Source organism: Mixophyes fleayi, chromosome 5 (genome assembly GCF_038048845.1).
Source record: "Mixophyes fleayi isolate aMixFle1 chromosome 5, aMixFle1.hap1, whole genome shotgun sequence".
NCBI classification, from domain to species: domain Eukaryota; kingdom Metazoa; phylum Chordata; class Amphibia; order Anura; family Limnodynastidae; genus Mixophyes; species Mixophyes fleayi.
The window spans coordinates 267855041-267880331 of record NC_134406.1 but is presented as its reverse complement, the minus strand read 5'-3'; the positions used below and the strand labels follow the sequence as shown (position 1 = coordinate 267880331).

At 42.8% G+C, this 25291-nt stretch overlaps 1 protein-coding gene across 1 annotated transcript in view; it reads left to right on the top strand.

Annotated features, from left to right (window-relative positions):
- CRPPA (CDP-L-ribitol pyrophosphorylase A) overlaps positions 1-25291 on the top strand; it is a 167020-nt gene that overhangs the window by 61418 nt on the left and 80311 nt on the right. Inside the window, exons 6-7 of the mRNA XM_075214069.1 lie at positions 13382-13479; positions 25064-25156. Of these exons, the coding sequence (XP_075070170.1) occupies positions 13382-13479; positions 25064-25156 (191 nt within the window). The remainder of the gene's footprint in view (positions 1-13381; positions 13480-25063; positions 25157-25291) is intronic.

Sequence of the window (25291 nt, the reverse complement as noted above, 5' to 3'; positions counted from 1 at the left end):
TTATCCTCTGGATGGTCGTTGGTAACCCGAGGTGCTGTGTGCCCGGGTTGATGCCGTTCCAGAGGTGCCCCAACAGGCACGTTGAGTAGAACACCAGGCGTTCGGGGTCTGATTATTCAAAAGGCTGACAAGGCTGTAGCCTAGGGTGCGAGGCATTTGGGGAGGTGCAAATTATTTTGGGGCACTATTGCACAGGTACTCGTTTTTTTCCCCCCGTCTTATTTAAGGCTGGGACCGTAATGGCACTCTATTTATTTATTTTATTTCTGTATTGCATGTCTCTCCTTCCTCGTGTTTAGTTGTAAGGCTTTTTTTGCAGGTTTAAACTGGCCCTTTTGGGTATGTGCTCCCTATGTTTGGGGTTGGTGGATTGGCTCTGTCATGTTACCAACACCTACACCCCTCCCCTTTCCATTATTTCGGAAAATCCCTTTTTTGGGGCGTTCCAAATTTTCAGCTGCTGGGGAAGACTTCAATTGACCCCAGGAAGAAGAAGCCATCCCTAGCTTTGTGTAAAAGAAGGGCCTGAAGACTCCTACAGTGAAAGGGTCTGTGGTATGGAAGATAAAAGAGGTAACCATAGCCTTGCAACAAAGGGGGGATGTAGACCCCTGTCCTGGAGCCTTGCCTCTGAAATCCTGAAACCCAAAATGTTGAATGCTGTTTTTTTGGCACTAGTGCATTTTGTGAAGAGGGCATGCACCTTTGGGGGAGAAGGGACCTGATATTTTGGTTTCTGTGGTTCATAAAAATGTAGCTGTCTTAAGTAGTGAAACTTTAAACGCTTAAGAGAATTACAAATTGTCTTTACAGTCCGTGATATGTCTCGCACGTCTTGGACCTAAGTACGGCTACCCCTACCATTACACAGATGGACGTTTTTGGTTCTATGAGCGGATCTGTTTCTATGAGAGGTCCAAAGGGTTATTTCATTAGGAGCTTAAACTTTTCTTTTTCTGTTTGAAAAAGCGGATAAAACATCCAACCTTCCTCCTCTCCTTACTGCCTCCTTCTGCCCTCCTCTCCCTACCACCAGCCTCTCTCCTCCTCTCCCTGCCGCTGTTCTCTCCCCTCCGCTCCCTACTGCCTCCTTCTTCTGTCCTCTCCCTACCGCTGCCCTCTCTCCTCATTTCCCTACTGCCTCCCTCTCTCGTTTTCTCCCTACCGTCTCCCTCTCTCCTCCTCTCACTAGCATTACCCTATCCCCTTCTCTCCCTACCGGCGTCCTATCCCCTCCTCTCCCTACTGCCTCCCTCTCCCCGCCTCTCCCTACTGCCTCCCTCTCCCCGCCTCTCCCTACTGCCTCCCTCTCCCATCATCTCCCTACTGCCTCCCTCTCCCATGTTCTCCCTACTGCCTCCCTCTCTCATTTTCTCCCTACTGACTCCCTCTCTCATTTTCTCCCTACCACCTCCCTCTCTCCTCCTCTCACTAGCACCACCATATCCCCTTCTCTCCCTACCACCGTCCTATCCTCTCCTTTCCCTAGCACCACCCTCTGCATTCCTCTCTCTACCGCCGCCCTCTCCTCTCCTTTCTCTACTGCCTTCCTCTCCCGTCCTCTCCCTCCCGCCTCCCTCTCCCCTCCTCTGCGTAGCACCGAACTCTCCCCTCCTCTCCCTACTGCCTCCCTCTCCCATGTTCTCCCTACTGCCTCCCTCTCCTGTCCTCTCCCTACCACTGCCCTGTCCCCTCCTTTCCCTACTGCCTCCCTTTCTCATTTTCTCCTTACCGCCTCCCTCTCCCCTCCTTTCACTAGCACCACCCTATCCCCTTCTCTCCCTACCGCTGTCCTATCCTCTCCTTTCCCTAGCACCACCCTCTGCATTCCTCTCCCTACCACCGCCCTCTCCCCTCCTTTTCCTACTGCCTCCCTCTCCCGTCCTCTCCCTCCCGCCTCCCTCTCCCCTCCTCTCCCTAGCACCGAACTCTCCCCTCCTCTCCCTACCGCCTCCCTCTCCCGTGTTCTCCCTACCGCCTCCCTCTCCCGTGTTCTCCCTATTGCCTCCCTCTCCCCTCTTCTCCTCTCCTCTCTCTAGCACCGCCCTCTCCCCTCCTCTCCCTACTGCCACCCTCTCCTGTCCTCTCTCTACCGCCTCCCTCTCCTGATCTCTCCATAGCACTGCCCTCTCCCTACTGCCACCCTCTCTTGTCCTCTTTCTACCGCCTCCCTCTCCTGATCTCTCCATAGCACTGCCCTCTCCCTACTGCCACCCTCTCTTGTCTTATCTCTACTGCCTCCCTCTCCTGATCTCTCCATAGCACTGCCCTCTCCCCTCCTCGCTCTCTACCGCCTCCCTCTCCCCTCCTCTCCCTACTGCCACCCTCTCCTGATCTCTCCATAACACTGCCCTCTCCCCTCCCCTCTCTCTACCGCCTCCCTCTCCCCTCCTCTATCTACCGCCTCCTCATGTTTTTGAATGGTGAAGCTTATTCTATCGAGACCTGTATAATCTTATCGCCAGCGGGGGTTACAGCTTGCGACCACAGTGCCCCTGGATGTATAGTGCGAAGCTGGAGATATGGCTTTTCGCCATATAGACTCCTAGTGAAGACTAACAAAATGGTTCACCTCTCTGTGTTACAAAATATCTAAAATAAATTTCAATCTTATGTCATGTTCTTTTAAAGACTTGAGGCATTTGTACATAAGAAAAGATAAATAAAATACGATTTAATCTGTTTCTTTTTTTGCTGATATGTTTTGTTTTCTGAAAAAAAAATGCAATGAAAGTCTCACAGGTCTGCACATGTCACTGGGGGGAGATAGCTGAGCGTTCAGGAAGTTTGTGTAAGCTCTTTGGTGACCTTTGCGAGCACACAGTGTAATAACCTGAGACAGTACAACCTTGGCGGAGAACGAATGACATTAAGAGCCTGATAAACGTATTGAGGCGAGTGACAGTTAATTTGTCAGGGGCTCGTCAGGACTTTCTGCTTACTTGACTCCCTATGAGCTTGAAAGATCGACATCATTTTTTTTCTTACCTACAGCAGTGATTGCAGTGCAGTTGGTTATTTTAGTCATATTTGGTTATGAGATTATATGACTGTGTTTTTTTTTTTCTTTGTTGGTTTTCCTTTAACCCTTCATGAACCACTGAATCCAAAAAAGTATTTGTTTCATATATGAAGCATGATATTAAATTGTACATGTCTGTTTCTGCTAAACTGTACGTTTCTGTAACCATGGAAACTGGACGCCTGTCACTCAGAATTTTACCTGCCCCAGAGAGATGCAAAACATATTATTTTTTTTAAGATGACAACTGCATAACCCCCAAGTTTTTAAGTTGGGGAGTTGGAACAAACATATGAGCGCCACTGCAAAAACACAAGTAGTCACGCATCAACGGGGCATGTGCAGATTTTACAATGTGCTGGATGACTCCATGTACACTACACCTCCCCTAAAAGCACTTTTAAATGCCCTGTGCGACAGTGGTAGGTTCGGGCGCCCATTCACCATGCTATGCAGAGTATGGGTGAACAGGACACACCTCCCAACTTTCCGTCCTATGGCAGGACAGAGCTCTCAAACTGTGACTGTCCCATCTAATTTGGGCCAGTTGGTTGACATGCAACCATTGGCATCTAAGACAGCTGGGGCACTCTCCATTGCAGTTTATTGGCAAGCTGTTTCCGAAAATGCTGCCCGCCTCTGTGTGTCTCTTTGCCCCATTTTGTCCCCTTATCTTGTATCTGCTCTAGGACTCGCCTGATTCTTGCCTAATCTCTGTCCCTTTTGTCTCCCATTTCTCTTCTGTCCATTGCCTAGTTGACCCACCTATGAACCACATCCCTGTTGCCTTTACACTACAGCTGGTTACCTTATTCCTGCCCTTTTGCCTCATGTCAGAACATAATTTTTTCCAGTTACTCCGATTCCTATTTTCTGCCCTGGTGACAGCCCTCATGCCTCTTACCCACTGCTGCCCTTGTACCTCTTACCCACTGCTGCCCTCATGCCTCTTACCCACTGCTGCCCTTGTACCTCTTACCCACTGCTGCCCTCATGCCTCTTACCCACTGCTGCCCTTGTACCTCTTACCCACTGCTGCCCTCATGCCTCTTACCCACTGCTGCCCTCATGCCTCTTACCCACTGCTGCCCTTGTACCTCTTACCCACTGCTGCCCTTGTGCCTGTTACCCACTGCTGCCCTTGTGCCTCACCTCTGTTCCATCCTTCCCGTGTTTCCAGGGCTCTCTTGTATGGGATGTCTGAGCCACAGGAGCGCAGCCTATGTGTGAAATAAGTACTTTTCATATGTGGTTACCAACTGTTCCTTGTACTGTAACACCACCTGCCCCCTACAGACCACCCTGAATTAAGTTGAACATCTCCTTTTAGTATAAACGCTTAAGTTATTTCAAGCACATGGATTAGCTATAGACGATATTTGATATATCTACTAATGTCCAACTGCAGGTTTGCCCACTCTTTAATTTGTATTGTAAAATAATCTCACTTAGACAAGGCAAGAATCTCACCATAGCCATTCAAAGGGTTCCAAGTTTTAGTACAAGGACTATGAAGAAGTTAATGGTAAAAATTCCTTTAAATTCCCTTTGCGAGGGCTAAGAGTCCTGAAGGAGGAGCACGTCCGATTCCCAACTTCTATTGGGAGTAGATTAACCTCCCAGAGGTGCAGCCTCATTGCCAGCTGTCTATTGGGAAGCTGTAGGCTGGGTACTGGGTACCCATTTGAATTGGATCCAGACTGCAAACAAGCAGACATAACATTTCTAAGCACCAGAACTCCAGCTCAATCGTTCTCCTCCCTCTCATTTGCATATTATGCCATTGGCAAAAGAGAAAAACTCATCTATCGTGGTTTCACAGGAATAATGAGTTTTATTACACAACCCTTATAATGTGTCTGTTGCTTTAGGTCATATGACTGACCTGGAAAGAGGGTTAAAGACAAGTGTGTAGTTTAGGTGTCGGAAGCCTCTCACAGTTGCATTAAGTGGAGGATGGATTCTTTCCGAGCAAAGGTTAAAATTCCTAAAAGAAATAGAAAATACATACAAAATCTTCCTGCAGAATGGAGACTGAACATGTTGGGATGGTTCAGCACTGACGTAACAATTCTCCTTTCTTTACTTGCAAATAGTCATTCGAATAGCAGCCATTGGAGAAAGCAGGTTGGGAGGGAGTTTCAGAGGGTCAACACAGGCCCGTTGCAGCTATATATACTTATAGAACTGCCAGGATCATCACAGACATTTAGGGGTATATTTCTAAACTGTGCATTTGAAAAAGTGGAGATGTTGTCTATAGCAACCAATCAGATTGTAGCTATAATTTATTTACTGCATTCTAAAAAATGTGAACTAGAATCTGATTGGTTGATACAGGCAACAAAGTTTTCACCAAAGATTTATATTCTACTATTCAGTCGAGGGCACTATGTTCAAAAATATAGTTTAAAACATGTAGTTACCTTTGCCGCAGATACTACCGCCAGAAGAATGTCTGGATATACCAGAGGTGAGTTACATCTTTGATTTTTATATTAAATTTATTTACATTTAAATTGGTGCAATGATGCATTGCTGTAATTTGTTGGTTTAGCCTTGGACGAGATTGTAAGGATTGGTGTAAATCTGGTGTAGTCATGACGGGGATCCGCTAGTGTGTGTCCGGTCATCATAAGATCCGATATTTGCATAAGCATCATGTTCTAACATCAGAATGTACTGATTATACACTGAAGGTTCAGTGGGAGGAGCCAGCAGAATACCTGGTTGTATATGAAGAGGGAAGTTAAATTACCACTTTATATATCAATGGGAACACCTCTCCTCGTATTGAGTACAGTTTTGAAAGTATATTTACTAAACTGAGATGTTGCAGGACTGCACAATTTTTGGCGATTTTATTTGCAGTTTGGAAAAAAGTGAGGTTTGCTAAAAGTAACCGCATATACTTTTTTTTTAAACCACCATCCACAATTTTATTTATACAAACTGTGCGATTTATGAATGCACCATTTGCAAAATCGCACTTCAAACTACCGTAAAGAATGTCAGGTTTTTGCAAACAGACAAGACAGCGGAAAGCGCATGCTGTTTGAGCTTTCTTGCCTACCGGATCCGCTTGCGATCTGGGGGTTAACAATCTGCCACACATTGACAGCGTTTTGGGTCTTCATCCTCCAAATTATAGGATAGCGCTGCGATTTAAAAATCGCCTATAAAAGCAATGTGTAGGAAATGTATTTCCTGGAAGCTCTTTCTCCAAAGAGACACTAATTACATTAAACTAAATTCAGAGAAGGGCTACTAAAACAGTGCATGACAAAACTGATGACGAGAGGCTTGAAGACCAGAACAGAAACATTTCTATATATCAGACGTATCCCCATGGTTCAGGAAAGCAGTCATTTAAAAAATAAATGGATGTCTAGAACACAGGAGAGACTCTTTCAAATTGGAAGGGGGAAGACTGACAGGTGACATAACAAAAAGGTTGATGGAGCCATAGGTTAGTCTCTCAATAGTTCTGGTGGGGATTTATATAGTAAAAGAATTAAAGAATGCATAGGACAACAAGTTACTATGAACATTTAAAAAACCCCTATAGGTTCTTTTCTGCCGTCATAATGTTGATTGAGCCGGAGCTGACGGTGTACACCTGCGCAGCAGATTACTGGTTCAGCAAAGAGCAGGACAGGCAAATATGTCCAAAATTAAGAAGAAAGGTCTCCGTCGCCACAAGCTGTCCAGGTAATGAGTACCACCAATTAATATGCTAATTACTTGTCGTACAAGTACTTAATTTCCTAGCATTTCAAAATTAACATGGCCAAAACCGATCTTATTGTGTTCCCTCCATCAAGAGTCTCCTTCCCTTCCTCACTGCTGACAACACAGCGATTTCCTCTGTTCCCCAACTTCCCTGCCTGGGTGTCATTGTTGACTCCTTCGCGCCTCTCGTTTAGTCTCTTGCCCAATCCTGCTGCTTCCAGCTCTGCAAACATTGCCCGTATCTGAACCTTCCTCTACCAGGATGCCACCCAACTCTTAGCCACTCACTGATCATTTCTCGTCTCCACTATTGCAGCCTTCTCCATACTGGTCTCCCCCCCCCCCCCCCGCTCCCATCTCACTCCTTGTTGATCTACACTTAATGCTGCAGCCAGACTTATCCTCCTCTCTCGCCAATCCACATCTTCCTCCCCTCTCTACCAAACATTACACTGGCTGCCCTTCACCTACAGAATCCTCTTCAAACTCCTCACCCTCACATACAAGGCCCTCTCCAATTCCACTGCTCCCTACATCTCCAACCTCATCTCTATACACACTCCCTCCTGCCCTATACGGTCGGCCAACGGCCATCGTCTCTCCTCCCCTCTGGTAACCACATCTCACTCCTGAATCTAAGATATCTCCCATTCTGCCCCCCACCACTGGAACGATCTCCCTCGTTCTACCAGACTATCTCCTAGTCTGTATAGCTTCAAATGGTCATTGAAAACCCACCTGTTCATAAAAGCTTCCCAGTCCTCCATTTAACCATCTCACCATGTAGTACACCTCGCCCTGTTTCATCCTCCATCTCTCCCACTCTTGCTGTTTGAACCATGGATCCCAAACATAATCTGGATCCTGACCAGAAAACAAACAAGAAAGAACACAACAAACAAAGCAAGACGCACATTCCTGGTAATATAGAACATTTTGGCAGGGATCGAGGATCTCGTTAAGCTTGGAGAGATAATTAGAGCTTTTGTTATTTTTATGTTAGCAGACATTACGTTGTTTGTAGTGAATATCAGTAACTACATCCATTCCAGGAGATTTACAATGAAACATGTATTGGTCTTAAATACAGGTAATCCTGGCAGGAAACTCGCTGTATCCATCATGGACTTAAGCAATGAAAAGAGCCTCCTATGTTGAAGTGAAGCGGATGGACCCACGTCTCTCTTGTATTCCCACCTTTGGATGATTTTGTTTCTTTGGCTTGTTTGTGTACTCTTATATCTTTTACTAGACACTTCCCCTTGCCCAGCTGGCTTTCTCCTGTGTTATATAATCAAGAAACACTTTATTTCCATTGCCTGGGATACTGACAACCTGGCCAGATGAAATAAATTAAAAGGCTTAAAAGCACAGAAAGAAAAACAAGTGCTTAATAAATGTTGCAAGACTATATCTAGAAGCCAATAATTAAATAAATCTGAGCCCCTTTAATTTGTGTATGCATAGCATTATATACAATGTATATTTACCAACTGTCCCAATATGAAGCTATGCATCCCTATATAACAATATTATTATTATTATTATTATTATTATTATTATTATTATTATTATTATTATTATTATTATTATTTTATCAGGTCTCTGTTACCGTGGAAGAGGATCTGCTCTAGTCATTGTCATGGACATTACTATGATTTTCGTTTTACGACACACGTCATCTCATTATACACTGGGCTTGAATTTGCCAAACTACTTGCCCAAAAAAATAATCATCCAGTGCTTAGTAAAGCGGCCTGGGTGCGATGTGCAATAAGCATACTTGCTAACTTTGCCGGAATGTCTGGGAGACGCCTGAATTCCAGGTAGCTCTCTCCCACTCCAGGGAGAGTAAGGCATTCTCCCAAATCTGCCCCCTTCCTAGTGAAGTTGTAGGATTAGAGCCGCCATGACGCGATTCCCTGAGAATCGCATCCCTTTGGATCCAAAAATGACGCTATTCGCCAAGCCCCGCCCTCTCTTCGATCACACACCTCTAGGAACTCCCGGCGGGGAACATCAAAACGTCTGGCAATAAGGGATAGTCGGCAGTAGCAGCTTATGCAGACCTTTAGTAAAACAAGACTGAGGCTGGATCACTTATAAATAACTAATTGTATAAATGTATTTAAATTAGGGTCGCAGTGCGCTGATTTATATAATTGCAAATGTGCAGATTTTTGATACTGTGTTATATTTCTAATGTACTGATTCCTGATACAATAGGCATGTGTGTGAAGGAAATGTGTTGTTTATGCTACTGTCTGAAGAAAGAACCTCACGTTAATCTCATGTTAATTAGACATTTTCATCTCCGTAGCCAACAGGTCTTTTCAGCCTGAAAGCACAGGAAGGGGCTGGTTAACTGTATCTTGCCATATTAAAAATATAGACAAACTACATGAATAATGCTAATAGCATGCTTTAGAAAGTCACAGATTTATGTGAATTTTGTAAGTTAAATTGTGTTACTGCCATGTCTATAGAAATATCACACCTTGCTGTTAAATTATCTGATGTGATATCAGACGTTTTGGTGCTTGGCCAGATCAGGGGGCTGGGCTACAACACGTGTGTCAGAATCTGTATAAAAAGAGCTCTGTTTTACCATATAGTTTATGATTTCCATCTGCAACTTCTGGATGATCACCAGTACCTCAAACTGTTGTCTACAAGTCCTTGTCGGGACTCTTGAGCAATAAACCATCACTGCTTGAAGATTCTGCCTTCGACTATTACCTGTTGTATCCTGTGATCAACAGATCAGAGCTTACACTCTAATCCGTTCCCCGGCTGTCCTATGTGTAACTCAGCGTCTCTGTGTCAACGCTCTGCCTGCTACCCAGCAGTTCTGATCCATAGTAAGCGGGAAACCAATATAAACCGTGCAGGAAAAACATCCCTCCGGTCCCCCCCTACAGATCGGGTGGTGAAGTAAGCTCATCCAGTCACAAAGATCGTGGTGGGAATTGTATTCAGCATAGAACAGTTGTACTGAGCATTCCAGTGGATGTGTATTGTACAGGGAATGACAGTAGAAATTCCTTTATGAATGTAAGGTGAAGAGAGTTAACACCATTCTCATTTGTGCATCAAGTGAGTAAATGTTTGGTGCCTGCGAGTTCCCCAAAAGTGGACAAGCAAGTGAAACAATTGGGATATTGACATTTCTGTCACTTTAGGTCACAATGATGGGAACAAACCGGATGTGGAATGTTTAAGCGCTCAGAGACCGTAACTTGCCCTGAATCACTCTGCAATGCAAGTGTGGAAAGAAAAGGAAATTCTGATTTCTATTTGCAGTTTATTTTGTACTGATAAGAAGCAAGGACGTGAGTCATAGGAGCTCACGTTGACTGTAGGCTCAATTCGGGATTGTTTGCCTGGATTAAGCGAGGAAGTTAGCCGGAATGTGCCTATTGCTTTATAAAAATGCTAGTTACACTGAAGGCATTGCTGGAGTCTTTGCTGTTTTTGTACGCCTGGGCTTGTAGGACAGGCTTGGGTGGGCTCAACAAGTCCCTGCGACAAAGGTATAATACTTGTTTGTTGAAATCAGTGGGTTTATGAATGTGTACAGTTTCCTAATCAAACAAAAGACCTGCACTTGGCTTTTTTTTTTTGCAGTTTCACATTGGTCAGACAGAACCGCAGAAAGGAAAACGTAGCGTACACTTTTCTCACTGATTGTCAGTAGAACACGGCTGGACGGACAGAATGATAAATAATTACAGCACCAATATACATTTCTTATTGAAACATCTTGTGTATTTGACAGCTTCACTCTTCTCCCACTTTGAGTGTGTAAACGACAGTACACAGCATTAAAGACGGGATTAATGGTGATTTTAAATGTGTATTCTTGTAGCTAGACAGCCATGTCCGTGTACCATTAATCACAGCCTCAGTCAGCAAATTATATTAATGATCAGCGAAACACTGTGGGTATAGCCAGTGATACTTTCCAAATACAGATAGTGGGATATATACGGACGGTAGTACCTGTACTAGAACCTTGCTTAAAGAGGAGTTAAATCAAATTCTTTGTATATTTGGTTTTATTGGGTGATCTGTACTGTCTCGCTTTTTCTTAGAGGCCAGAACTGTTCTGGTTGCTCAGTGGTGGCTGCCATGTTTAGATGAAAGTCCATTCCACATCCAAGTCACTGACTTTGTGACTTTTAGTAGTAAGCTGTACAGACATTTGTGTATATTGTTTGCCTGTTTATATTGTCATGTTTTTTGAATGATACAATATGTTTTTGAGAGGTAAGTCTGGTTGCATTCTACGATATCGGACAGTGATATTGGGCAGTTACATTGATATCATATTGTGTGTATGGCCCCAAAATCAGCCCCATACTTCAGACACATTACGGTTTTGAGCTAAATGAGCAGAATAATATTTTGAATGTATGTGCATTATATGGCAGTTGTAAGATCATTGCACAATTATAGTACACACCACTTCAATCCGATCCTTTTGGAAGATCATTTTACACCATGTCCAAACGGATTATCTATGGATTTTACCAACTGCATTTAATTGTATGGGATCTATTGTCATCCACATGTGTCAAACAAACAATTGGATTGAATAATTGAATTGTAACGTGTTTAACCAGCCAAATGTATCCGAGGTCAATACAAAGAGTTGACTAATCCCAGGAATTATTTGATTACTCTTTTTGGGGTCAGGAAGAATTTATTTTCTCCCTTTGAGGCTAAATCCGTCTGATACTCGGCAACTCCGTTCTGCACAAGATCTGCGTCTCTCATCCACCCTCATTACATTCTCCCATTCCCGATTACAGGACTTTTTTCGGGCTGCACCCACTCTATGGAATTCTCTCCCTTGCACAATAAGACTCTTGTCTACAAGCTTTCAAGCGTTCTCTGAAAACCGACCTCTTCAGACAAGCTTATAATATTCCTCAACCACCCTCTTAACCTCACTACATTACCCTATTACAACCCGTTACACAATTTCACACAAGACAACTACTCCCTGACCAACATTGTTGTGTGACAGGATCATTTAGCTTATGAGTCACTTTTACCTTTGCAGTCTGGCTGGGCCGAAATGCAAAATGTAGACTTCACCTCATGTATAAAACTCCCATTGTCCCATAGATTGTAAGCTCGTGAGCAGGGCCTTATCACCTCTTTGTCTGTTTTACCCAGTTTGTTTATTAGTTTACTATGTTTGTCCCCAATTGTAAAGCGCTATGGAATATGTTGGCGCTATATAAATAAATGATGATGATGATACTGTATATAATGGGGATGTTACATTTGATTGTACTTTGTGCAGAGAATATAACTGTTAGTAAGCGAGGGGGTGGTCTGGAGAGGAAGCGCTGTACATGACACTAGTTCAAGTGTTTGTCCGTTTGTATGTGGAGTGAGAAAATGCCACTTGCCACCTAACTCTGCAAAATGAGCAGACCGAGCCCAATTCAGAGCCATGGACATCACTATAACCAGGCAAACCACGTAACTGCTACTGGGCCCAGGTGCAAAGCCGGCACTGGGAAAGAAAAAGAGCTGTTCACAGTGACACTAATATATGTAGTGGCGTTTTACACCCCCAGTGCATTTCTGTAATGTAAATATTAAGGGATAATTATTTATAGAACACTCTCGATCTACTTTCTGTGATGGTGATATATATTTCACAACATTCCCAATTAGGAAATTGTGAATAATTGGACCAAGCTCCCAATTCTTCCAAACCATGTATCGGTTCACTGCCCCTGTTACATGCATCCCTGTTCTCACTAACACATCACTCATCTCCTGATATACTCTGTGCTGCTGGAAACCCTGCTCCTTCCACTATATAACTCTCAGTCTGTGGCTTCCTGCTGCCTCCATTCCCCTCCTCACATCATGTCACTGTACCTGTCACATGCAGCCCTGTCCTCACTAACACATCACTCATCTCCTGATATACACTGTGCTGCTGGGGACCCTGCTCCTTACACTATATAACTCTCAGTCTGTGACTTCCTGCTGCCTCCATTCCCCTCCTCACATCATGTCACTGCCCCTGTCACATACAGCCCCGTCCTCACTAACACCTCACTCATCTCCTGATATACTCTGTGCTGCTGGAAACCCTGCTCCTTCCACTATATAACTCTCAGTCTGTGGCTTCCTGCTGCCTCCATTCCCCTCCTCACATCATGTCACTGTACCTGTCACATGCAGCCCTGTCCTCACTAACACATCACTCATCTCCTGATATACTCTGTGCTGTTGGGGGACCCTGCTCCTTCTACTATATAACTCTCAGTCTGTGGCTTCCTGCTGCCTCCATTCCCCTCCTCACATCATGTCATTGCCCACGTTACATGCAGCCCTCTCCTCACTAATTTAATCGCGCAAGTGGACCGGTGAATGCCTCCCACAAGATCAGCACACTCGTTTCTTGACATACTGCCCTGAGATTTCTAATAATCTGATTGGCTACAGGTTGTTCTCTCCCCTCCCACTCCAGGACAATTGAACATCTTTAACAAGGAGGAGTTGAAGATTGATACATGAATGTTCTTTGTTTATACCATATATATGTATTTATGCACATTGTTATTTTTGTTTGACATTTGATCTCTTTCTCTGTAGAGCGCATCTCTAATCATCTCTGCATCATAACTAATATGAAGGAGGAGGCCATTCAAATTGGATTTCTGCTTCACGAAAACCTAAAACCCCACATAAAGGTAATCAGTAACCTTCATTCCTCATGTTTTGCTCACGTCTAGTATAATGTAAGCTAAACAAGGCGTCCTTTATCTATAACCTTGTCATTTCTTCTTGCCTTGTAGTTTTACTAAAACAATGCGGCTTATTTATTAAATTGACACTGATTGCAGACATAACTGTTTTATTGTTTTTATTACCTACACTTTATTCTTTTTTCACCATTTTCTTTATATTAATAATTGTTATATGTACAATAAAGTTTTTTTCCACAATTCTTTGAGTGATTTATAATCAGATTATTATTATTTTTAACATTGCCTGCTGTAATAATTATAAATATTTCGCATTTTAATGCTCCATGAAAGACTGTGTTAATTAATAGATAAATAACTTGTTTAATAGGCAATATGTACATCACATACCCATTCAGTGAATATTCATTATGCCGCTATATGTTATCAGACACTACAAAAACTTCCATTTTCTTTTCATTTCCACAGTCTCACTGTCTTTTCCTTCCTTCCTCCTGTTCGTTGTTTGCTTAAACCGTCCTAATATAATCTTTCCCAGCTTCCTCTGTCTTTTCTCTTTTTCTGATATTTTGTTATTCACTTTTCTCTGTAACTTCTGTTATCTCCATCTAATTTGTCTCTCTGCTCTCACCGCGTCATACAACCGCGTCATACAACCGCGTCATACAACCGCATCATACAACCGCATCATACAACCGCGTCACACAACTCTCCTCCACCTCGTTTTTCCAACGCTGGGCACTGTCAGTGATCGATCCTGTTTGTCGAACACAAATTTGACAATTAGTCGAAAAATGTCAGAACATTTTTAAAGGAAATTGAGATAAATTTTAGACAGTTGAATGGGATCTAGTTTGACCATGTTGAGCCCGTTTATATGTGAGCTTCAATTGGTAGATTTTAACTTTTTTTTTTTTTTTTCCTTCATGGCAGACCTCTGTGTAGTGTTTGCAGTTTGGATTAAAAAAAATAGTTTAAAATACTTTTTAATTACTTAATAAAATCTTATTTAAATATATTTTCACAATGATAACGCAAAACTTGGCGGATACGAGTCACAAATTTTGAACCACAAATATACATTGAGGTGAATATATTGCGAAATCTTCATGGCCATCAAACCGGTAGCAGTCAATCAAATTTCGATCCAATTAAAAATGTTGAAGTACCTTCACCAGGCAATAGCCTTCCACCTGGTATCTTACACTGATTAGCTGTCTGCAGCTTAATACCGCTCCGTCACTGCTCTGCCTGTCAACACTAGCCCCTCCCCTCCTCTGACATCACATGCGTGGCTTCCAGTGGTGGGAGCCACTGCTGCCCAGGTGATTGACAGGTCGGTGGTCTGTACACCGTTATAGAGGCTGGCGCACTACATAGAGAGGTTAGCTCAAGATCTGCGAGTGCGCACAGTGTAAAGGAACACCCACAGTTTGGCAAATCTTTGTTCATTTGATAAATACATTGGGTTGCCCTGCTCTCCTGGGAGCCCAGGAAGTCTCCCAGAAATGCGGGAGTCTCCCGGGCATTCCGGGAGAGTAGGCAACTATGCGTTAAAGAAAAGCAGCTAATGAATCTCTAGAGACTGAAGTGTCTTTTACATTTCTGTCTCCATTACTGAAGTCATGTTGTCTTACCTGTCTGTCTTTGATTAAATCTTGGTCTCCATGAAAATGGCCACCTTCATATGCATCAATACATAGACATAGGACACAATTTCTGAACTGTGTCATCATGCCACAGATGGCGAAGCCAACCACGTCTTGTACTGGCTCAGCATCAGCGAGAATGCCAGACTCTTCAGGGAGTGAGGGAGATCACCCCTATTTCAGGGAGTCTCCCTGACATGCAGGGAGAGTTGACAAGTATGGTGTTAAGTGACAGATATCTTCTTAGAGGTGACTTCTAACTGGTCATATGAAGTATTGGGGAAGGGGGGCGGCAGATCTTTCCTTTCAGCCAGGTTCAGCCCCTGATATCACACACACAACGGATCCTGGTAATCAGTATACACAGCAGTTGTAGTAAGAGTTGTTAGAAGTTCTGGACATTGCACCGCTGAGGTTTGTATTGAATCAGGCTCCTTTCATACAAACATGTTCTGCAATTGATGTGTACAATTTCCAATCCGCAGAGTTCCATACAGTCAATTAATTGAACTCCTACTTAACATGTTCAATTCCTACATCCAATTGCATTTTAAAAATCGGAACACTGAGACAACTAAAATGATTACAATAAGCGCTGACAACCCAATGTAACCTTAAAAATAAAACTAAAAAAATACACAGATTTTACATTTAATAATAGAAAGCACATTTTTAATTTAATTTTATCTTTTAAGGAATCTAGACATGCACGCCTTGTTTTCCTAACATCTAAAAATAGTTTTGGCCCTCGTTAATTTATTTTAATTGCCGTTAGCATATGCTTGTAAACAGAAATACCGGGCTTTGCAGCATTTATACAAAGCGCTAGTGCATTCAGCTACTTTTTTTCTATTCAGAATGGTACATAAAATATTTAGTCAGAGTTTCTGTGTAGTACATCTAACAAATAATTTCTGTGCTTAAAACACAGGATCCAAAGGACTTGTTTTCATTTCTTTTATTTATTTTTTTGAATCTTTGTTTCCAATGTATATAATAATTGTCATATATGTTGATTTAAGTGCTGAAAAATAACATCTTGGTTGGCCTTTTAAAACTGCTGGTGTTTAAAGGCCCTCTCCCACTGACGTTTAAGCGCTGCGTCTGGCTTACATTCTTAAGGTAGCAGCGAAGCCTGCACACGCATTAAAAGGACTTCCTGTAAGTACAGCAGTTCTGGACAGATAGTGACAATCTAAGACGACCGGAGGGGTAAGAATACTAAATCGGGTAGAAGGAGTTTATGTGTGTTTTGATTTTATTTTTGTATTTCACAGTTCACTAGCATTTTTATAGACATGTGTGGGTGTTATCCATTCTGTAGAACACGTGGGACTGTACCGTGAAGTTGGTAAATGCTGAGCAATAGAGCATACTTGCCAACTTTCCCGAAATTTCCGGGAGACTCCTGAAAGTTGGGTAGGTCTCCCGGACTCCCGGGAGAGTGGGCAAGTATCCCGCATACGGAACTTACCCATCAAAATGACGTGATTCGTGGTTAATCGCGTCATTTTGGCCCCGTCCCCGCCACAAAACGGGGATGGGCAAAAATTACGTGATGGACCGCGCCCCGTCCCCTTCCGCCCTCAAACCACGCCCCCCCCTGACCGGGATCTCCCGGAATTGCCTTTTCAAAGGTTGGCAATAGAGGCGGTTCCAAAGACAATTTTTTGAAACCTGGAAATTCGTGATCCTCGACACCCAACGCACAGTGAGACTGAGCTGTCCGTGATCTTTGAATACATTCTTTGCTCTGTTACATTGATTTTGAGCACGATCGCTTCTCTTTCCTGCTAGTGGCCTCTAAAAGCTAAAATCTTACAGGCTAACCCCCCTTAAAACTAATTTTTACCTAGTGCCCCCCCTATATAAATTAGTAATGACCACCACCGTTTGGGAGAACTCAACCTCAAATACACTGCAACCTATTTACTTACATTACATTTAGGTCCACAGTTTGTACTGACCCACGTCAACCAATCAGCAGGTAGCTCCCATCTGTCTAGCGGAACATTAGACAATGAGTGCAATAGTCTGAAAATTGGTCACCTAAGTATAGCGTTAATAAATTAGCCCTAGTGTGTCAGTGTCTAAGTTAGGGACTGATTGGACAGAGGACGGCAACGGTTCTCATAGTTAGCGAGGTGTCAGGGGAAAAAATTGTTTTAAGGTAGCGGTATCCATTGAGAAATATTTGAAACAGTCTGTGAGGAGAACAATTATAGACAAATATTAAAGTTCTGATTGAACAAGTGTTCGGCACTGCAGGCTGACGTCATCGCTACGTCTGCCGCTTTAAATTGCTATTGACAGACGTCGCAATGACATCTGACTGCAGTGCCGAACACTTGTTCAATCGGAATCAGCTGCTGTCAGCATGGTGCTCCCATAGGAGATCTCCAGCATCGGGTTGCAGGTAAGTCTGTTTAGTTTCACATCGGTTTTTCATAATTTCGGATTTTCTTTGGAGGGCTTCTCCATGTCTGAATAGGGGTAATCGTAAAAATGATTACCACCACTTGTGTGTGCCACTATCTGACTCAGTCCCTGTGTGTGCAAGCAAGATAGACTATATAAACACATTGGGCCTGATTCATTAAGGATCTTAACTTGAGAAACTTCTTATTTCAGTCTCCTGGACAAAACCATGTTACAGTGCAAAGGGTGCAAATTAGTTTTCTGTTTTGCACATAAGTTAAATACTGACTGTTTTTTCATGTAGCACACAAATATCAACTTTAAATTTCAGCGTACAAATAAGCTATAAAGTGTTTGTGTGCTACATGAAAAAACAGCCAGTATTTAACTTATGTGCAAAACAGAAAACTAGCTTGCACCCCTTGCATTGTAACATGGTTTTGTCCAGGAGACTGAAATAAGAAGTTTGTCAAGTTAGGATCCTTAATGAATGAGGCCTATTGTATGTACAGTATGCATTAATAACCTCTTCATTTATGTACTTAATGTAAAAAATATAAAAATATATATTTTTTCGAAAATGCATAATTTTAATTTATAATTATACTGTTAAGAGTTATTCATTTATTTTATCATTTCAATTTTCTTATGTGTTCTGATGTGACCTGTTATAGAGCAGACACTTGTGCGTATCCTGTAGTCTGTTTGCCGTGTCTACATATGGCAAGTAACGTATAGGCAGAATCTACCTCCGCTCAGATTGAAATGTTGGCGTCCTAATGTGAATCAGGCCCTAAATGTGCAAAAAGATTCTCCCTGGCATGTGTTGTTGTGTAGCTGCTCAGTCTTTACCTAACAATCTCGGAATAGCTGGTTGGACTTGGAGAAACAGGGAAAGAGCTGTCAGTTCATCCCATCACTCCTTTGGTTTGACGAGTGTTTCCTGCTAAGTGCAGACCCTGCGATCACTCCCTACAGGAGCCAACAGCCAGTGCCTCCGGCAACCAGGAGATTGACAGCCCGAGAAGCGTAAAATGCCAATTTCATAATCTCTTTCTAATATTTCCTGACGTATCTTCTACTCTCGCATACACATACTATTTGTTTCGGCAATTATTACAATGGCGGCAATTATGTGTAGACAGTCATTGGCATGACAGCATAAGCTCCATGTTGTATATGACATCTTAATTTGTATTATGCCCGTTTTATACATTCCAGACAGGATCCTTTGTGTGTGCAGGAAGTTCTAATACATGATATTTAAAGGTACATATATATACAGCGCCAACAAATTTATTCACACCCATTCCTTTTTCTTTTTTTTCACACTGAAGGAGCTCATAATTATAATTTTTTAGAATGGTAATTGTTCTGTTCAAACTTGAATATAGTAATTTAATAAGTATGTGTCCCCGTTGGTCAGTACTTAGCACCACCTTTGGCAACTCGTACAAACAGTACTTGTTTGGCTAAATCTCTATTAGCTTTGAACACCACGATGGAGCAATGTTTTCCCATCCTTCTCTTCTTTCTGATTGCACAGACAGTGAAGCACACATACCCACAGCCATACCTTACACAGCCACATGGGACAGCTCAATCATTCATTTGGTAAATATAAAAAATATTCTCCTATTTGCATCCTATATTGCATGCAAGCAGAGCATAAGAGACTACTGGAGACGGTAAACTGTGCACTTCCATTCCTAGACAATACAAGATAGGCAGCACGGTGGCTCAGTGGTTAGCACTTCTGCCTTACAGCACTGGGGTCATGAGTTCAATTCCTGACCATGGCTTTATCTGTGAGGAGTTTGTATGTTCTCCGTGTGTTTGCGTGGGTGTCGCTCACCGGACCGTGAGTGCCTCTGCGCTGGTGCGTGGTTCTCTATCCTTCCTGCCGGCGCCTGTCCTGAGCCGCGGCCGTCCGCCATCTTGATGCACTGCGCATGCGCAGCATCCATGAACTCTTATGACCTTGCTTTTAACCTAGTTGGTGGATCAATCACCTCTCCCTATTTAAGGCACCTGTGGCCATGGTATCGTTGCCTGATCTTGAGTCTCATTCCCTGTGAGTCTCATTCCCTGTGAGTCTCATTCCCTGTGAGTCTCTGAAGGTGTCTCCTGTGTCCTGCTCGTATCTTCAGTTTCCTGCTGGATTACCTGCTCTGCTCATCGGCGGTTCCCATACCCGCTACTGACTCCTGTGTCCTGCTCGTGTCTTCAGCTGTCTGCTGGATTACCTGCTCTGCTCACCTGCGGTTCCCATACCTGCTACAGTCTCTCAGCTCTCCTGCTGTGCCTGCATATCCTCGTTGGACAAGCTTCTCTACTCAGCAGCGGTATCCATACCCGCTATAGACTATTAGCCGTTACGCTGCATATCTGTTTGAACAAGCTTCTCTACTCAACAGCGATATGCATACTTGTTATTGACTATCAGTTGTTATCCTGCATATCCGCTTTGGACAAGCCTCTCTACTCAGCAGCGGTATACATACCCGCTATAGACTATTAGCTGTGACGCTGCATATCTGTTTGGGACTAGCTCCTCTGCTCTCCAATTGTATTTATACAGTTATAGACTTTTATCACTCCTCCACTTATCCGCACCTGGACAAGTCCTCACCTCATCACAGCAGTGGTACAACTTGCTATACGCAGACCACTGACTCTCCCGTTACCTACCTACACCTGGACAAATCTTCCCTTCACTGCAGTGGTACAACTTGCTAAACGCAGACCACTGACTCTCCCGTTACCTCCCTTCACCTGTTCACGTCCACTCTACTCTCCTACCAGTACAGCTGCAAGTCGCTGACTCTCCTACCAGTATAGCTGCTAGTCACTGACTCTCATCTATTCCATTGGCATTTTCTCTCCATCTGCTGTTATATATACGTTCCTACTATTCACCCTACTGCCAGAGGACCGCTGTGAAAAACCCCGCCCCTCTGGTAAGCATTGTCAACTGGTGAATCCTGGGCAGAACTCCTAGTGCCCGTGACAGTGGGTTTCCTCTGGGTGCTCCGGTTTCCTTCCAAACTCCAAAAACATACTAATAGGTTAATTGACTGCTACAAATTGATCCTAGTCTGTGTGTGTGTTAGGGAATTTAGACTAAGCTCCAATGGGGTAGGGACTGATGTGAGTGAGTTCTCTGTACAGCGCTGCGGAATTAGTGGCGCTATATAAATAAATGGTGATGATGATGATACAAGATACAGGATCCTAAATAATACAGATGCTTCGGGAACATTGGGCGCCTCCCTCCTACTCCTACCTTTACCTGGCTGTCCTTTAACAACTATACGTATAGGGGTCACCTGCAGATTTATTTGGAGTCCTCAGCAGGGACAGGTAGACACTGTAGTTTTGTTGGGTGGGGGCATGTCTTGGTTTATTGCCTAAGCAGCTATGTAACACTGTTTGTAGTGCGTGCACGGAATTATAGGGGCTCGTGCACTGATGGAGCAGAGAAAGGTAACACTTCATTGTTGGTCTTCCCCGGGAGAGCCTCTTATCTGGGACATTGTCCCGTCATGACTTAAATTAAATATTATAATAAAAAAAGCATCACTTAATGCTGCGAACAGCGGCGATATTAGACGCATCATTGCGGCCAACGACAAATAGGCCCCCTAGCCAGTGAGTAAACATTCTCCGTAAAACCTAATAGGGAAAAAACAAAACAAAATACTACCAAATTATAATTCGCTGTGTTTTTACTCATTAGAAAATAAAATAACATAATTAATTGCACACATTTTATTTATAGTTTTAGTTAAAACTATACAAAATACTATCTTTATCAGAAAAGTTCGAAAATCAGCCTGATACTGAACAGCAGGATTCCGAGCAGGGGCTTTCCAGAGGAAAGAAAATCCTCACATTGAGTACAATAAACTAATCAGCATTGGTTTTATGCTCAAACGCTAATTAAATCTGACTATAACAGCGTGTTTTAAAATAAGTGACCCCTGTAAACTATCTTCCACTGTGTTTGCCAAATGGAAATTCATGCAACAATGGCAGCGAAACGGTTCTTTTATTAACAAACATGTCATCCAGTAACTGGGAAGAACAATCAGCAGATAATTGTGTCCTCATCTGTACATCTGTCCTAGACAAACATGAATGCACTCGAAATGTCCACATAGGCTACATCCATTGTCTAATTAGTTACATAAATAGAATTTTCTTTATTAATTTAATTACCTCTTCTAATCCGGATAATAACACATCCAGAAAAGCTTTTCTCTGAGCCCGGAGATGTGATCACCCACAATTCCACAGCTCTATATCCGTAAGGAGACGTGTTTTTAAGGTCGGTTTACTAGTGTCGGAGCATACTTATGTGTTCAGTAGTTATCTGTTGCTTTTTCATTGTGCCCCTGGTTTTGAAGTGGGTGTAAATAGAGCAACCTACTGCCAATAAGGTCATAGGAATGTTCACAGCAGCACATATTATTTCAGGAGTGTGTGTGGGAGGCATTGACTTGTTCACTTTGTATGTGTTAGTGAGGACAGAGCTGCATGTGACAGGGGCAGTGACATGATGGGAGGAGGGGAATGGAGGCAGCAGGAAGCCACAGACTGAGAGTTATATAGTGGAAGGAGCAGGGTCCCCCAGCAGCACAGAGTATATCAGGAGATGAGTGATGTGTTAGTGAGGACAGGGCTGCATGTGACAGTGACATGATGTGAGGAGGGGAATGGTGGCAGCAGGAAGCCACAGACTGAGAGTTATATAGTGGAAGGAGCAGGGTCCCCCAGCAGCACAGAGTATATCAGGAGATGAGTGATGTGTTAGTGAGGACAGAGCTGCATGTGATAGGGGCAGTGACATGATGGGAGGAGGGGAATGGAGGCAGCAGGAAGCCACAGACTGAGAGTTATATAGTGGAAGGAGCAGGGTCCTCAGCAGCACAGAGTATATCAGGAGATGAGTGATGTGTTAGTGAGGACAGGGCTGCATGTGACAGGGGCAGTGACATGATGTGAGGAGGGGAATGGAGGCAGCAGGAAGCCACATACTGAGAGTTATATAGTGGAAGGAGCAGGGTCCCCCAGCAGCACAGAGTATATCAGAAGATGAGTGATGTGTTAGTGAGGACAGAGCTGCATGTGACAGGGACAGTGACATGATGTGAGGAGAGGAATGGAGGCAGCAGGAAGCCACATACTGAGCGTTATATAGTGGAAGGAGCAGGGTCCCCAGCAGCACAGAGTATATCAGGAGATGAGTGATGTGTTAGTGAGGACAGGGCTGCATGTGACAGGGGCAGTGACATGATGTGAGGAGGGGAATGGAGGCAGCAGGAAGCCACATACTGAGAGTTATATAGTGGAAGGAGCAGGGTCCCCAGCAGCACAGAGTATATCAGGAGATGAGTGATGTGTTAGTGAGGATAGAGCTGCATGTGACAGGGGCAGTGACATGATGTGAGTAGGGGAATGGTGGCAGCAGGAAGCCACAGACTGAGAGTTATATAGTGGAAGGAGCAGCCCCCTAAAAAGTTGAACATTGTAAATACATTTGATATTTTCAAAGAAAACACTTTGCTTCATATTTACAAAGTCGCTTTGCAAGAAATGCTGAGTCTATTATACAGTGAAAAGATGTGAACAATAAATTGTGTTTTTATGGCATGGATAGAGAAGACCGGATGAAATCTGAGGCTCATTGAATTTGGAATCTTCTGTCGGATAAGCAAAAGTTCCCTCATCTCCATAGAATACCTGGATGCTGTGTTAGAATATGTTTAGCTTTGTTCAATTCAGACCCCTTTACTTTAAGATCTAATTGTACCCCCCTATTGTGACCCACCATAGGCAAATGCCTCTTTCTCCTATATATAAACCTGGCCATAACCCCACCCATATTTTCTCTCACACAGAGTATTTCACCTCTAAGTATCACAAGATACAGTTTAGAACATTCACATATGATTTCAGTTATTGAATTTCCCCCTGGGCATATACAAGAAGAGAGGACAGACAGAATACGCGCTACAGTATATTTAATTCCTGGTCTGATCCAGCTGCCGCTTTGATCATCATCTATAGATAGCTAGATATGTATATTAGATGTCGGTCATTGCCGTAATAAATAAATTACTCTATGTATATGTCAGCAAACTTATGGATTTAGATTTGGATCACTGAACATTCTTCCTACTCAGCTGCATAAAAAATAATCGGAGATGAAATATACACATCTACTTAACTGAAGTTTACACTTGCGATAATTTTTTGTTTCACACAAATCATCTCAAGGTCTTATTTGTAGAATCTTTCTATATGCTATAAATATTGGAGGTTGTGAAGAGCTCATCAGTTTACACTGACATTCAGGGCGATTTTCATGCTGTACTCATGTATTTACAATGATTCAACAGCAAATATCGCAGTCAGTTAATACAACTAATCAATCATTTGGTGTTTAACGTCAACATTACGCGTGGAGAAATCGTACTGCTTGGGCTACATTATGGCAGCAGATTCGTCCAGCGTCAATAGACAATTTTATATGTGCTGCATCTGCATTCAAGCTTTTAGTCGCTGTCTAAGGGGTAAATGGATCCAGCTGAGAGTTTTCCGGCGAGTTCGAAAAGTGGAGATGTTGCCTATAGCAACCAATCAGATTCTAGCTATCATTTTGTAGAATGTACTAAATAAATGATAGCTAGAATCTGATTGGTTTTTCAAACCCGCCGGAAAACTCTCAGCTTAATGTATTTACCCCTAAATGTTAATGGACAATTAGTAGCAACGGTGCCCCTACAGGTTATAAGTGCAGACTAATCAAAAAAACAAAGACAAGGAGCACCCTAAAACAGAATGATTTTCATAATATCTATAATCTACATAAAATAAACTGCAAAGCTGAATTATATTAAATTTGTACGTAACATATAAAACATTGCATTTTGAAGATGGATTTTCTGGATTCTCCTTTACATTAGAACAGCTTTAACAGACACAAAGCCCACCACCACTAATTAATAATGTTACAGTTAGTATTGTTTATCACTCATTGGGGGGAATTCAATTCCCCCCGAAGTACCACTAGGTTAAAACTATTACCGTTATTATGGTAGTTTTAACACGGCTTTCTGCTCGCTGCTCAGGGAGCAGCGAGCAAAAAGCCGGCGTTGAAGCTACCGTAATAATGGTAATAATGCACAGACCCTGTTGGGGCTTACTTAATGAAACGGTGCAAAATATGTGGTATATTCCATGGTGACCAGGTAATAGCTTTCATTAGACTACATAATACTGGTATAAGCTTCTATCTGCTGTGGATTGTAGCAGACACTTGTAAATTCCAACTGCACAAATCAGCTGGGTGTAGTCAGTTTAGCTTCTCTTATGATACATTGTTTCATTGTTGTAACAGTTGTTTGGCTATGCCATGGCAGCCGATGAAGTGTTTAGCACATCTTGTTAATGTAGATTTTATTAACATTATTTATGTTGTTGTTTTATTTTTCTAGCATGTAAAGGCGATTTCCTCATCAATGTGTAAAACTCTCCACGACTTGCAGAGCATCTTTCAAGGACAATGCTACAACTTTGTTTGTATCAATGTGAGTTAAAGAAACAACGCAACATATTATTCTTACGATGTATCCATTGTGCTGGAAGAAATGTAATCATCCAGTACTCATTATTGCGCTACAGTTTAACTGTACGTAATTGCAATATTTCTGTGTCTCACAGAT